Consider the following 16,006-nt stretch of genomic DNA (forward strand, 5'->3'; position numbering starts at 1 on the left):
GAATGTTTATATGGGAGCAGAAATGCTTTCAGTGTCAGCAGCAGACAAGTCCTTGAATGTGGTCAGAAACAGCAGCAACTGCCCTTTTATTCTTCACCATGTAAATCCATGGCTGGTCCTGAACCAGTTTTTGTAGATACTCATTACATGTTTCTGTCCCCCAAAACCAGCTGTGTCATTAGCTATCATGGATAAACGCCCTGATCTGGAATGATCAGGTTTTGCTCCACTCCTGCTGTCGTAGACCAAGTGGAGCAATATCACATCACTCTCTAGAGTTTACTTCTTTGCAGACAAAACACTCTCCAAAATTGTCAGTTTCTGCAGGATTCAAATCCAACATAAGAAACATACTGGTAAACCAGGAAGCCAGACTCTGCTGTAGAGCAGATGGTGGCATCTGCATTGTGGACCACAAGAGGAAGAAAACAGTGGTTCTAATCTGATCGCACAAGTGACAGCTTTTTGATTACCTTAATTTTGATGAAAAATAGGAAAGTGGTAAGAATAGTTTTCCAATACAGAACTGCTAAATCCGGCTAAAATTGAAGTCCAGAAATGTTAGGTGGTACATATATATCCCATAAAAGCTTTTGTAATAATGAATGTGCAATCTATATTACTGAGATGGACCATGAAAACATTATGTATTACAGGTAGAAAATCAGAGCAGTGAGAAACCATGGCTATGATTTTCAAAAGCAGGTACAAAATAATTCACATAATTCATGTGTGTGAGTGACCTAACCCAATCTGGTGAGATACCCAAGAGTTTCAAGGGACTGGGACAGGTATTTAAATCCTATAAGCAAGTCAGCAGTACTTCACACTCTAGAAGGTCTGGTTACAAACCTACCCCTTAGCAGCTATTTTTGAAAATTTTGGCTTCACTTGCGACAAAGTTACAGAAGATGAGGAGACAGAATTTCCATTTCTGTATTTACAAATTCCAGCATTTCCTTTACCAAAAAATCCTCTTCCAAAATAGCCTCTCCTGATTTCTTGTTCATGCCTCTCCTTTTTGTTCATAAACCTTGACACCTCAATGGCTTTTTTTTATTTTATTGCTCACATTGCTATCTCTCTCTTTTCTAATTTCTCCTTTCCTTGAAAAAGCTAAGCTGCTGCAGAAGCCAATTAAAAGGAAACAAGATTGTATCTGTCAAGTCTGCACTGTAACAAGAAATCTCCATAATGATGCCCTTACAGCAAGCTACTCGTATGCATTAGCATTATTACTTCCCATTAGTGCAAGTGGCTGCTGCACAAATCAAATTCTCTGAAAGATTTCTGAAGGCTTTTCTTTCTCAGCAGCCTGAGTACCAGAACAGAGAGCTAACACTGTCTTGTTCTAATGGCACAGATCTGGCCTCATGCCTGGGAACTAACATGGGCTGAAAATATAAAAATCTACATAAAAATGAGATTGACAGTACTTCTTTAAATCAAGAAGTTTTTCTGACATAAGCATCATATTTTATGATTCAAATATTAGCTATAAATATTTGCACAATCCTGACTATGTACTTTGTGGAATTTATACTAGCTTGAGAGCTAAACTCTATTTCATTTCCTAAGCACAGTGCTTACAAGCCTGAGGATCCCTGACAGGCCCTCATCAGAGAGAGAAGAGCTAACATGAATCCCATGGTACTATCAGAACAAGTTTCCTCTGAGAAAAAAAACAGTGGAAAGGATTTTCCAGACTCTTCAGTAAAAGACTTTCTGGCTACCTGTTGGATAACACAAAGAGCAGTAGACAAAAATAATTTGGGTGCACTTTTCAAACTCTCATTGTTCATTTTCCTAGAGGGATTGCACAAGATGGGGGTAATGATAACAGAAGACTAGACTCAGACCCATAGTGATCTTTTTCAGCTGTGACTGTTGCTGGGCTCACAGCACTCCTAATTCTTACTTACTGAGAACAACAATAGAAGCTGGAATGCTCTGGAGACAGTGTCCAGCCTGGGACAGGTTGAGCCCTGATAGGCGCAGTGCCTGGCAGTAAGAGGGGCAGCTGTGGCAGGCTGGGACCTGACCCAGAGGAACTGAATGAAGCCACATAGCTGGCTTATGCTTCAGTTTGAAAATTCAGCCACTTACCAGCACTACTGGGCAAAGGACTGTGACCCACTGACTCTGGAGAGAAGCAAGAATGGAGGGTGTACATAAAGGGAAACCCACCACTTCTATCACCCTTTTAGTTTCAAGACAATGCAATACCAGAGCACAAGAGAATGGAGACTACCATCTGCAGCAGGGCCAAGCAATGGCTCTGCCACTAGTATTCACGTGAACGTCTCATCTGTGTGCTCTGCTTCTTCCTCACAACAGCTTTCTCCTCCTCAAGGAGATTCGCCTGGGTTTAACTACATGTTTTAATAGTTTGCCTTATGACAATGTTTTTAAAAATAATGCTTTGTTCTCACACCAAAGATAAGCAGGTGAGATGGAAATCAGTGGAGTTATGCTGTGTTGTATCAGTGACAGATTGAAGCCAGAAGGGACAGCTCCAAGCATGTCAAAAGACAAGTCAAAAGACTTTGAGACAACGTGGTACACGTCAGAAACACGCTGTCTGCTCGCAGGCAGTTTAATCATGAACTGTGGGATGGGAAAAGCCACTGTAGGTGTTCAAGTAAGTAGGGAAATAACTGTGACAGACCCTGGAATTCTGTTTTCACTGACTCATCTAAGGATATCTATGCTTTTTACAAATGTCAGCTCTCGAAGATGCAAGCAAAGAAACTATTCAGTGCAAGGAAGAAATGAGAGCAAGATCAGAGACTGTCAGCCCGAGACAGCACACCATGAAGGAATTGTTCGCTAGTTAGAAAATCCCTTCTAGCAGAGAAGCACACATGGTTTAAATTCTTAGGTTCCCTGTATAAAACATGAAAAAAGTGTTAAAATAAATGGCACCAAGACACTTCCCTGTGAAACTTAACTGCAGAACTCACAGTAAGGTGACTGCTGTAGTTAATTTTGTCTGTGTGGTAGTCACTGTGCACAAGGAATAGGGAAATGCTACCCAAGAGCACATGTGCCTTTAAAAAATGCTCTGTCCAAATAGAAGCACGCATTCAGAGAAGCATGTACTTACCAGCTGCTGTTCTAAAGGTGGGATGGAATCATGGTGGCCATAAATTATACTGGGGTTATACTGGCTGAAGAGAACAGGATAAAACACCTTTTTCCCTGGAAATGACAGTGGGTTATTTTTTTTTAAAGCGGTATAAAACACACTTCTCTCTCTTACAAGATGCTGCCCAAACCCAAAGTCACACAAGTTTTGGACTGATCCTATGTTCTTTGCATGAGAATGTGAACATGAGGATATAATTAACAAACAGATCCTGTTCCAGAAAGCACAGGTGCTAAAGGCAAGAAATTCACTCACAGTGGGAGCAAGAGAATTATAACCTTCCAAAAGCCAACCAGCAATGGAATTTTTATACATGTGTTAATTAGTTCTCTAGGTTTCAAGAATGATTTACAGCAGCTTCATTACCAATGCAAAGGCAAGAATACTCTGGTGAAAACCATAATAGGTAAAAATCAGTTGAAAGACAATACACTTCATGAGTAGCAGTACCTGGCTGTGTGTTTAATCTACAGGAGTTCAGGAATTCAGCTGTAAAGTATATGTCCACGTCGCAAAAAAAGAGAACAACATTGTTTCCTTTCCAAAATCGAGCACCAACGTCTAATCCTTTGCCCCTGGAAAATTCTTCATTCAACTGGATGAAGGTGAAGTTCTTGAAGTTGGCTGACCTAGGAGAAGGAAAATATTCAGCAACTTACCCTGTCTTTCCAGCTCTTAATACAAGTGGGGGCGGGAACCCAGTATGAAACAACCTAGAAATCTGTAGTATCACAGTTCTGAGAGTATTTTGAGGGAAGAGATGTCCTCTTTGAGTCCTGAGGAGATTTCCACTATGTCCACATCCAGAGCTTGACCTGTGTAATCCTACACTAGCATTCCTGTCACAGACATTCTTTGGGCAGACCTCACAAAAATCCCAACAAGGCTTAGATGGACAAAAATATTTTTAGCAGGCAAATATAAAATACTGTGCTTGTATTACTGTATCTATACAAGGGTCTTCTTCCCAGATGGAGATGGTAACAAAAGGCTACATTGCCACATGATCTTGACAAACACAGCTATGCAAGCAAACACGATAGACCAGACCTGGACAAAAGCATCTAATTCCCATGTGCTCTACTGAAATTGTCTGCACCTGCTTTTGGAAGTCAACTTTCAGTCCTAACAGTTCAAGCCACTTTCAAAAGCACTAAAGAAGTTACCAGCCTGAAAAAAAAAAAAGCTGCACTGAGGTAAATTCAGAAAAATCTGCTTTGTGGTTCTAAACACCAGCAACACAAAACCACAGATATTGGACTGTCAGGATAACACTGCTTTTATCTGATACAAAGGAGAAAAAGCCATTTTCTCCAATGCAGTTTAGAACTTTTTGGCACAACTACAAGTTTGGACAGCTGTCTAGTCTTCAATTCATGGTACAATCTCTGTGTATGAACAGCACACATCAGATATTCAGGTACTTACTTGGAGGTATTTTCAAGTATCGATTTGACTTCATTCATTTGTTCTTTTCCAAAGTAAACTACAGTGAGGTGAATTCTCCCATCCTGCTGAATGCCCATTTCCCTAGAGAATAGAGACAGATTTGTGACTTGTCCCAGAAGTTAGCTTTCTTCAATAACCTACACCCACTGGGGAAGGCAGAGTAGGGTGAACCCTGGAAGGCATTCCTGAGGGCACCATTCACTGACAGGGATCCTTGTCCTGACAAAGGGGCTCACTGCCTCTATCAGATGACTATCTTTCAGGCAGATTAGGAAAAAACTCTCTAAGCAGTGTTTGTTATATTAATAGGAGGACACTGTTAGAACAGGCCATCCAGCCCCAGGAAGAATGAGCAGGCAGGCAGTAACTCTGGCACTTAGGAGAATATGAAAAGGGGGATTTTAAAGAAGCTATACATACCCTACCTCTTAATCTTGATTTTTTGTCACAGATATTCCAGAGTTCAGTTTGGCATTTTGTTAAGAAACATTTACTAGAATCTAAGCATCAACCAGAGATCAAGCCAGTAGCCTAAGGATAGGACCAATCTGAATTAATGCTAGACATCATGCCTCACTTGCACAAAGTTCAGTCAGCAAGAGTTCATCTATAATCAGCAGAGATCAGCATGACCAGAGGGTGATTTCTCCCATCCTAAAGCAAGCATCTATCAGATGGCTAATTTAGACAAGGAGCCTATTTTTAGATGGCTGTAATTAGGCAAAACAAATCCCATTGCAAGAGTCAGTATCTGTTGCTAACACAGCCTTTTCTGGGCATCTATTTAAAGCTACATCTCAGTTAAATTCTCCCTCCAAACATCATCTCTGTGCTGAAAAATAAAAGAAGTAACTATCCTGAAAGTTCAAATACATTTCCTTCTTGCCTTTTATTGCCTTAATCTTTTCTCTAATAGGGCCTGGCAAAGTGTCTGGGAGCACTAATTCCCTTTTTCCTTAGAAATGTTCCTTTGCAACTAATGGCATGCAATTCTCATATTGCTACAGTCGCGTGTGCCCCAACAAAACAGATTGAGACACATAAGCCAGGTACATGCAAATCAGAAACCTTGATGACTGGAATATAATTGCTTTTACTGTTAATCACAATGCACTAAGCAGCCAAATGCCTTTCAGTCTCTATAATCTCAAAAATGACTTCTTAGTGGCACAATGAAATGTTATGTAAAAGTAGCATGATTTTTACTGAGTGAGGCCTTGATAACTCCTGAAATTGCATTTTACTTTCCAAGTAAAAAAAGTAAAGGCAGCACTGGAATGGAAACCCACCTGAAATTCTGCATGAATTGCCGAAATTTGCTGGCTCTCTTGGCCAATGGCACAATAACGTTAATAAGTGTGTCAGCCATATTGACATTTTCATTTTTCACTTTCATTACAGGACCAAATGGCCGGAATAAAACAATCTTCTTAAACTGATGTTTTGCGTCTCCTTTGAAAGTCAGCTCATACAATGTGCCTTTGTCTTTTTCTGTGCGGTAGATCCCTGTGTGAAAACAAAAGAGAGGGCATCTTGGATTAAAGCTGGGCTCCTGGGTAGAAAAAAAAGGATGCAATCTTCATGTGTTACACCTAGGCTGAAAAGGCAGCAGAGGCATAAGATCTTTACTTTTACAGCAGTATGCAATCGACCATCATTGGGAAGAGGATGTCACTCTGGCAGGGACACAGGCCTGGGCTGCAGGAGCTATTTGGTATTCTCACAGGCACATTCCTAGGCTTGGCTGAGTTACAAACTCCTGAAGGTTACCAATTGCTCGCACTCAGTATAACCCAGCAGACATACTGTCCTTATTTTTCAGACTGCTCCAGTTGCACACTGCAGGCATGCATGGTAATGGTGATGCAGACAGACTGCGAAAGCCAACCTGCCTCTCTGCAATATTAGTGATTAGGCCACTTCCCAGAAAAGCAATTTCCTGATGAGCACATTCATTTCCTCCTTTCTGGGAGGTTCTCTGGAAAGTCCCCTAATATAACTATGCAACCAGGCCCCAGCAGCCATCAACTTCACCCACTGACAATCAGGACAAAAGTCTCCTGTTACTCAACTCTCAAAAGACTTTTATTTTCTTTGTTGCAATGATGCCCACTCCTGGGCGAGTAATGGTCTGCAAGGATGACACTATGGAGTTTGTAAGAGGCTAGACCCAGGACATTAAGGATATTTAATTCATACAAGCATATACTTATTCCCTGTATGGAATGAAATTTTAACATACTTGATGAACTTTTAACATACTTGATGGGTGAAACGGGTCCCATGTTGAGGGCTGGCATAAACTATAAAAGCATTGGTCATGCCCCACTGAAACACTATTCTGATACCTTAAATGAGATAAAGTTGGCAAAAAGGCTATGTATTTTACCCATTCTAAATGACACTTCAGTCCCTACAGTGCATACTGAAATAAGGCTTTTTCATAGTTAGGTCCATTAGGTTTAAGAAAGAATAATTAAATGCTAATTCTAACTACTTCTTAAGCCACTGTAAACATCCTAACAACTTCATCAGGAGAAGAGTACAATTGCATTGCCTTCCATCTCTTGCAGAAACTCCAGAAACAAGTAAAACATGTCTGGAAGAAAACTCCTCTGCTTGACTTGTTTCTTCTTTTTTTTTTCTCCCCATCTGGTTATGAAGAATAGCTTGGCCAAAATAATGGTGTTTTTTTTAATCTTAGTCATTCCCTGATGTGTAACATTGCTGTGCATCCGACCCATAGACTGTCAGCTCTGTCTGTATTTCTTGTGAAGGTCTAGGTCAAAGGTTTCTTTGAACAGCAAAATGACATAAGCCCTTCATCTTGTATAGTAGCTTTTACATTGGTATGTCCAGAACATCCAAAAGATTAATGAGGTGTGATTTTATCTGGCCAGAGTTCTGTGGACTGTCTTATTGTCACTATCATTGTGTAAATGTTTTATTCTTAATGAACACTTCAGTTGGTTAATACTATATGCAGATTTACTGATCTATTATTCACTTCATGTTTTATTTTTAATATAAGCTGATTCAACAAATGCTCCAATCCTCCCTCCAGCATAGCAGATGAATCTAGTGAGATAGTAGCTCCATCATTCTTTTACTGCTACTCTTCTAAAGCTATGCCCTTGACTCCCCCTAGCATTTTCTATATAGTCTGCCCCAGGTGCAGACCATGAACTACATCTGTTACTGAACTTGAGCCTGTACTTGAGATCATCTGAATGGTGACCTAACAGCCCCTGCATTTCCTCCTCCCGGTGGCCAGAGAATGGAAATCTGGGCCTTTGAATTCTGCTCACCCATTTATCCTTACAGAAAGCCTGCTGATGATCCAAGCGTGTTGCTGGGTGCACTCATTTACTCAGGCAGTTTTTGAACACAGGTCTTGACAAGGAAGTTTGTGTTGTGGAAGGTTAAGGTAGCCTTTTGACATTAAGCTAAACAAAAATCTAAATTAAATCTGATTTGCACTTTCTAGACAGAAATAGATAGGACTGTTTCACATTTGACATAGTGAACTGACACTTTTTATAATAACAAAGATCTAAATTAAATTAACCAATTTAATAATGCAACATCTCAAAGTCTTTGCTTCTACATCCTTTTCTACCCCAGCCGAGAAACAATGACCCCACAAATACCACTTCCCCAGAGATATATACTACATTTGTGGAATAAAGGAAGCTTTGCCAAAATAAGCAAGAAGCACCTTAAAGCAGAATGCATGTTGTGACCCAAGGAATCCCTGCTAGTGCTATACACATATCAACAGAGGCTGCCTCTAACTCTGCAGTTTTGCTCTTGTTCAGAACTTCTACTACAGCTAAAAACAAGCAGTTTAGGTAAAGGCAAGGCTCCCTTGCACAAGATGGTAATCCAAGAATTTATAATCCTTACATTTTATCTTGAAGAGAATTGTATGCAAGTTTAATGCATATAATTAAATATGGTTATTCTTGATGCGCATTTAAACCATTTGTTTTCCTTTTTTAAGTACCTTTCCTTTTTAAAGCATCTTTTTAGAAGCAGAGAACAAAGTGATTTGCCCAAGGTCAGGCAGTGATCCTTGGAAATGAGCCTGAATGTTTTGAGTCACTCTGGGGACTCACCCAGCAGAACATCCTGCCTTTCACAAGGTTTTTCCATTTCCGAAGGCACTACTTCATTTGTGCCATTAGGACTTTTTACGTGATTCAGAAAGATGCGTCAAATAGCCTCAATTCTAAGAGATGAGCTACAAGGAGGGGAAAAAAAGTAGTCTCAAGAAAGTAAAACAAAAAAAACTTTTTCTGAAAAGGTTACTTCTGAAATGGATGCCTTGGAAAGCCTACATGTTCGCTATGTGATAAAAGAAGGTTAATTGATCATCCATCCTTCCATTACAGCTTCTGTGTTTCAGAATATGCGCCGTTCCTTTCAGAGGCAGGGAGAAAAGTCAAAGCCTTTGGAAACCCAATGTAAAAAAGTAAACAGGAGCTTTGGGTCAGCAGAGAGACTGGCCCTAAAATGAAGGAAAAGGACAAGTGAGAAGCAAAACAAGACCTGGGCTGAAGGGTTGACTAAAGAGCAATAAATGTCCAGTCTTCAGAGCTGCAATTCCCAGAGCTGTCTAAAGAAATGGAGAATACCTGATCTCTATTCAGCAGGGCAGGCAAACAGGTTTCAGAGATCTACATGGAACTGATAACTAGCAAACAGCCACACAACCTTAACAAAATGCTGTTGAGCAGATGACAATTTTAGCCTCAGTTCCACAGACCATAGGTTTCAGGTTTTCCACAGCCAATAGAAACACTCCCTGGACCCGTGCTCATTACTTATATTTCATTAGATGTTGTAGGAACCGCTATTAGGATTTATCAGCATTCATTGAACCCATTTTGACTCAATATTATGGTGGCCTTCCCACTTCACATGCAGTAAAATACAGCACCTTATCCTTTGAGGAAAAGCATCACCCTTTCTCCCAGTAAGCTTCCAGGGCAAAACTGCATCAGGTAGCCCACCACCAGTAGCCGTCAATTTGAGAAAGCAAAGCTACTCCTTTTCATTTGTCTCTGCGATCTTTTTTAAAATTCCAGTCATTAGACAGCCACATACTTCAGGTAGGAAAACTTATGATACAGCATATTTGACGGTGCCATGGCAGGGCATTTCTGAAGCAATCCAGGGATTTTCTGGAACTGTTCCTGTTGGGAAAAAGTATCACCAGACAGTGATTACATTCACTTATGGAACACACCACTCGGGCTTGTCAGGGTCTCCAAATTATTATCTCCATCTTTGAGAAAATGAATGACCTCCAAATCTATTCAGCTCTGCTGCCATTTACATAAATTAATGACCAGACCTGTTATTCTGCCCACTGAGCAACTGGCTTTATATTGGAAACAGAACGGTCCTTTGCCTGCTTATAATACACAGAAATTTCTGATCTTTTCCATGTTATTTCTTACTAACTCCTCATGGCAGAAAACCGGTGAACTTGGTATAGAAGTGGGAGGAATAAGGGGGAGAGGGGAGGATTATAGCAGCTGAACAGCCCAAGTGCTTCTGTGAAGAGAGAAGCAGTGCAGAGTAGCAGCCAGATGGATACATTTCGGGCCCCAAGGAGAAGGTGTGGTTCTCTTGGTTTTGAGTAAGAAAAAATGGAAAATTCCACCACGTGTCAGCTATTACTCCTGGAAGGAGAACTGTCTGAGAATCCTATCCAAATTTAATGTAACAGCAATCTGCTGAGAAGGAGTTTAGCTCAGATGTAAGGTACTAGGGTCACAGTCTAATTCCCACGCGCAAGTGGTTCTGTCTAGAAACTGCAGAGGATGCAACACTTATTTTAAGAGATCCCAGCTACAGAGACAAAACATTTCTCCTTGAACATTAGAAGTGTTTGAAGAAACATCTTCCCTCTGCAAAGACAAGAACAAAGGCACAAAATGGAAAAGAGGAAGTGATACAGACCCTAACCAAATCCATTGCACCACACCACCACCCTGCCTATTGACATATGTTAACAATAAACTAGTACTGAAAAAGTGATAGCAGATACCAGATGCGACCCACAAGAATATAAAAATCCACACAAGAAGCCCAAGCAAACAAGATTAACTTGAACCACTCTATATGCTAGCAAGACTCTGGATCAGCAACACACTTGCGTAAAGCTGGTGTCAAAGGCTTTGCTGAATAGAGCAGAAACAAAGACACAAGTCTCATGTATCAACAGCAGCAGTTCGGGTTTTGAATCCTGTCTCTGATCCCAATTACCTAATTTTCATTTCAGCACATCCCTCCATCGGCTCAACCTTAAGACAAGGGCAGTAGCCCCACCTTTAACATAAGAGATGCATACAGCTTTTGCATGCTGTTATTGCTAAAGCAGCTGGAAGATAAAAAGCTTACAGGGTTAAGTGGTATTATTTCCAGTTCAGACCTGGGCCACATCTCCAAGAAAGCTCCAGCTACCCTGGGCAGTTCCAGAAAATGAAAACAGCTGCCTTTGCTGGCTGGCTAACACGGCTCATGGTTGCTGTGTTGCTGGATTGGTATGAAGCTGCCAGAAGCTGCCATGGCATCCAGCTGGTTACTAACTTGTTGTGTAGGCAGTGGCACCTGCAGAGCGCCATCTCAAAACAACTTCTGAGTCTAAACCATACTTGAAATGCAGAATTGGAACAGAAAACTCAGTCCTCCCTTCTCCTGAAGTTATACAGAGCAATGGATTTGTTTGTGCTTTGATCGGCAGTTTTTGCCATCCTTGCAGAATGGAGGATGGGGGAAAAGAGACTGCCAAGAGATGACAGAGACTTCCAAAGGAACTCTGCAGGGAAATCTTCTGCCAAGTCAGCTGTTTGTTTCCAGCCCTAATGCACAGATCCCTGCATTTGCAGATAAATCAGTTTGCATTGCTGAGTAAGACTGAGAATTTGTTACCTTGTGCCTACAGAAGCAAGGGCCTGCCCTGCAGGGGAGGACACAAGGAAGGTTTCTTGAGCTTGAAGAACCTCTGCAGAGCCAGCACTGCAGCGTGCATCCCTTCCCCATGCCTTTCTGCACACCAGATTCTGCCTTGTTGCCCAAGGACAGCACTGGTACCCAGGCAAAGACCGTTGACTGCATAAAGGCAGGCTCTAAGCAAAAGGTAACTTTGGTGGAATATTAAGCAATGTATGGCTGGAAACATCGCCTCCTTTCCCCTCACCCTCTCCCCATGAAAGAGCTGGTGCCAAACAGTCATATATGCTTGTTCAACTCCTATAATAGACAGTAGAAACATATTTTGAAATGATAAACCAAACAACAAGCAGAAAGGAGGAGACTGGAAGCATGTAGCTCCATGATGCATTCAAATGCTGGCAGCCAACAGCACTTCCCAGTTCCATGCCCATGCACTCTGGGCAAAAGGAATTTGACTGATGTGGAGGAAGTGCCTGGACCAGAGGGGAGCCAGGACCTGCCTCAATAAGGTCTCCACAGTCTGAACAACTCATGTCCCTGCTGTGGGAGGCACTTGCCCAACTATTAGGTATATCCCGGCACGGCTTCAGGACCTTACTGTCTCTCAATACCATGATTGCTGGAGAAACATACACAGAGTGGAAATGAACAACTGGCCATTGCAGAACAGCAATAGTTTGTCCTCATCACATGGAGGATGCATTTTTCTCTGCTCTGTTCATAAATATTAGATGAAGAAAACAATCCACAGCAAAATCACTAGTGATTTGGGATAAGCATGGAGGCTTGTGTTCAGCACATTAGAGAAGTCATTCCATGAAAGGTAGGCATCTTACCCACATGCCCTCTAAGTCTGCAGCACAAACATCTGAAGATGAGGAAAGCAAGTTTCTTCTCCTTAGAAAATTCAGCTAGGTCCGCTGTCTCACTTACAGACAACACTGTTGAACAACAAGCAAGGAACATTCCAGTTCCTAGTGAAACTAGGACAGCCATACTACAAGTAGAAATGTAGCTCTCTTATTGAATGAGAAACAGCCATGAGCCCTTGGAAACAAGATCTGTGAAATCTTGTCTCATACCATGTTTCTGCTGCACATGTTCCTGCCCTCTTAACTCAGAGCTGCTGTGCAGCAGGGGCTAACCTGAAATCAACCACAGAGACATCACAACTCCTGGAATACAGCTGGTGCCTCTGCCTGGCTGGGAAAAAACAGCCTGACTGGAAACAAGTAAGCACTTTGGATTTGGTGACAGAAGATGTGAAGTAAACACTGATTGCTGTTAAAAGTGGCACTTTAAAAATCCACACTTACTGCCTCAATATTACATGTGAGGGTAAAGACTGTTTAGCTCATTTTAGAATCCAAGGGCTAAGGTGCACCACTCCTGGTATAGGACATACCCTGTAAAGGTTAAGCTTTCCTAGTCATTTGAATTTATAGCTGATACCAACTGAGTTACTGAGCTCCTCAGCTGCTGTCCTCAAAACCTGTCTTGCCACTCTGAGTCTGGCAGAGCTGTGCAGGTGGAAATAAGGGTAATGTTGGAGTTTGGATTTGAACTGCAGTTGTAAGTCTTAGCACTGGTAACAGATCTGGGATTGCAGCATGGTCATTCACTCCTTGCTTTGTCAGTTCTGAGGCAAGTGCATGACTAGAGAGCTGTAAGCACACATCGGTGGTCATTATGAGAGACTGGCAGGCTCTCCTGTCAAAGTCCCGTTCCCCAGGAAAGCTGCCATTCTGCAGTTGTGCCTGAGACAGCATTGCTGGGTCACAGCACTAACACCATCCCAGACATCTGTGCTCCAAGATAACGCCCACCTCCCTCAGCAACGCAATCACACCAGAACCCCTTACCAGCACTATGTGGACCTTCTAACCTGCTGTCTGCATACAAACCTTCAACGAAGTCGGAGGCTGTGTATACACGGTGTTTTGCATTGCCTTCCCCCTCTGGATTGTTCAAACTCCCAACAGCTAACTCGATCACCTCTATCAACTCATCTCGCTTATCCTTCCTTACAGGTTTCTCTTCTGGGTGGCGCGTCAGCCCTGTCTCCAGTTGGTACACCTTCTGCAGGGTAAAGCTCTCAAAGGGCACGGCTGCATACTCCGTGGACAGCTTAACGCCACTGTGCACCTCTGCTTTGTCTATTTGGGAACGGAGGAAAGCCAGCAGGTTAGCCTGGGCCTTTTCTGGGTTACTGTGGTCAAGCTGAATGTCCAAGGGGTCTGGGTACTGATCCTGCACATTCTTAAGCTGCTCGCTCCTGCCCTGGAGTTCAGCCTTCAGCTGGGCTATTTGTTTCTTCAAGCTGATGATGTAGTTGCGGTGTTGCTCTTCTCGCTCTTGCAGAATGGCTTCATATCCCTCCTTTGCAGTTGGACTGTGCACCCTGGGCAAGGCAAGCTGCTGGCTGTCACTCTTGGGTGTGCAAGCCAACATATAAACAATAGACACCAAGCAACAGGCCACCACCAGCAGGCCTACAAGTCGGGGGAGAAACAGAATAAATCCTCGTCGGAGCATCATGTCTCAAAAAGCAGAGTCTAACCCCACACAGGCAACAGTTCTTAGGTCCATGCAGTGCCACAGAGGCCCCTGGACTTGGACTACTCTTACACAGATGCATGTATGTGCAGGAACTGTTGTCAGCTCTCTTTAAAATGTGTGCTCTGCCTCTGTATTGGGCTCTCTCTGGCGTTTACCCAGCAGGATCAAAAGACAAGCTGCGAAGCAGAAAGGATACCTCCTGATCCTCATGGCAACACCTACACTGCTGCAATGTGATCAGCATGTGGCTGATGGAGCCTGAGGACCTGAAAGACAAATGACAAAGACAGTCATTCAGGCACGTTAGAATCTGGTCATTCAGTCCAGACGATTGAGAGTGTTCTAAGAATTTACCTCATTTCTCAACCAGTCTGGAAGATCTCAGAGCTGTGAAGTGCTTGTGCTAAGACTCAAAAGGTGCCAAGACCCTTACATGGGAAATCCTGTATGCATGTGTTTAAATTTAATAACATGACTTGACCCATTGCCAATGAAACATTAGTCCAGGCCTCAAAGTCTGCCATGCTTTAGAAATATTAGGTAGTCATCATCTGTTACTTTCTGGTGAGATGTTAAGGTGCTCAGTTCATCCGAGCAATGATGGCCCTCCAAGTGTTCTCAACTCTTAGAGCACTCAAATTTTGAAGGCAGTCAGTCCCACAGCTACTGCACACATTTCAGCTTCCAGGCAGTTTTTCCAAAACACCAGGTGGCAAATGTGGTCCCATTTGAACATATGAAGCCTGACCTGGAGCAGAAATTTGATAACCAAGAAACTAGAAACTGTTATCCAAGCCAATTGCTGCAAGTAACGTTGTTTGACATACCCTACCAGATGCTCCGATAAAACCCAAAGAACTAGGGACAGGATTTTTTCAGGAGCATTCAGACCAAATCTTACTCAAAATCAGGGGAAGCTTTGTTTCCATCTAGGAGGCTTTCATTATTGCACACTCTGTTATCATTTTAAGGCCCTCTTCTGTTTCACATAACTTTATAAAAAGTCTTGCAACAGTGTACAGTACTACTGTGTTTTCCACATATGCTCTCTGCCCAGGAGTGAAGACCACAGAGAAGGCTTAGGGAAAGCTGGCTTAGGTATTTTTTAAAATAAGAGAAAACTGTGAACATTATAATTTTTAGTAAGACATCCTCAAGTATACTTAGAAACGGGAAAGAAAAATTAGATGACTGAACATGAATATTGATCTAGCTGTAAGCTATATTAAAACAATTGCGCTGAGAACACTACCAGTGGGATTTTCAAAATCCCTCAGTTTTGGCCCAAATCCATGCCAGTGCAAGGAACTTCATTATTTACTCAGCTGACAGTAGACTTAGGCCAAGGCTGAGTAACATCCTAGATTACACTGTGACACTGCATTGTTAGACTCAAACACAATCAAATTAACCCCTTGGCGCTCTCCCCTTGCATGCATGCATGACATTATGACACTGCTTTTGATAATAGAGTTTCATAGTCCTTTTAGTCATACATCCTTGCCAGCAGACCCTTAAGTAAAAACAGTTTATCTAAGAATAAGAGTTTCAGAGTTATTTTCAGTTATTTCTAGTCTTGAGTCAAAGTCTTCTGTAGGACTTTTTCTCAACTGCTACATGACTTCCCCCCCTGTGTCTTGATTGACTATTACTCTATATACAGCAGTTATGCAGAGATATTTCTGATCTTTGAACTGTTATCAATATTTTATCAGTCTGCAGAGCTTCTAGAAAAAAACCCAACACTTTTAAAGTAGGAACTGAGGGGGCTAGAGTGAGCTATAAAAATACTACTGTATTTTTCTTAAAGTAATGCTGAATGGCTATTATAGTATTTATAGGAGTCTCCAGAAAATGTCAGCATTTTCAAAGGAAAAGCTGTTG

At 42.0% G+C, this 16,006-nt stretch overlaps 1 protein-coding gene across 2 annotated transcripts in view; it reads right to left on the reverse strand.

The window, feature by feature from the left end:
* The window catches only part of CSGALNACT1 (chondroitin sulfate N-acetylgalactosaminyltransferase 1), a 16,388-nt gene extending 2,287 nt beyond the window's left edge, over window positions 1-14,101 (reverse strand). For both annotated transcript variants that reach the window (XR_007507801.1, XM_049815162.1), the window contains exons 1-5: window positions 13,468-14,101; window positions 5,887-6,103; window positions 4,577-4,678; window positions 3,599-3,777; window positions 3,107-3,201 (exon numbers count right to left, since the gene is read on the reverse strand). Coding sequence is in view for 1 of the 2 variants with exons in the window: in XM_049815162.1 (XP_049671119.1) it covers window positions 3,107-3,201; window positions 3,599-3,777; window positions 4,577-4,678; window positions 5,887-6,103; window positions 13,468-14,101 (1,227 nt within the window). In the remaining variant the exon portion in view is untranslated. The remainder of the gene's footprint in view (window positions 1-3,106; window positions 3,202-3,598; window positions 3,778-4,576; window positions 4,679-5,886; window positions 6,104-13,467) is intronic.
* Between the last annotated feature and the right edge of the window lie 1,905 nt (window positions 14,102-16,006).

Source organism: Accipiter gentilis, chromosome 12 (assembly GCF_929443795.1).
Source record: "Accipiter gentilis chromosome 12, bAccGen1.1, whole genome shotgun sequence".
Classification (NCBI taxonomy): domain Eukaryota; kingdom Metazoa; phylum Chordata; class Aves; order Accipitriformes; family Accipitridae; genus Astur; species Astur gentilis.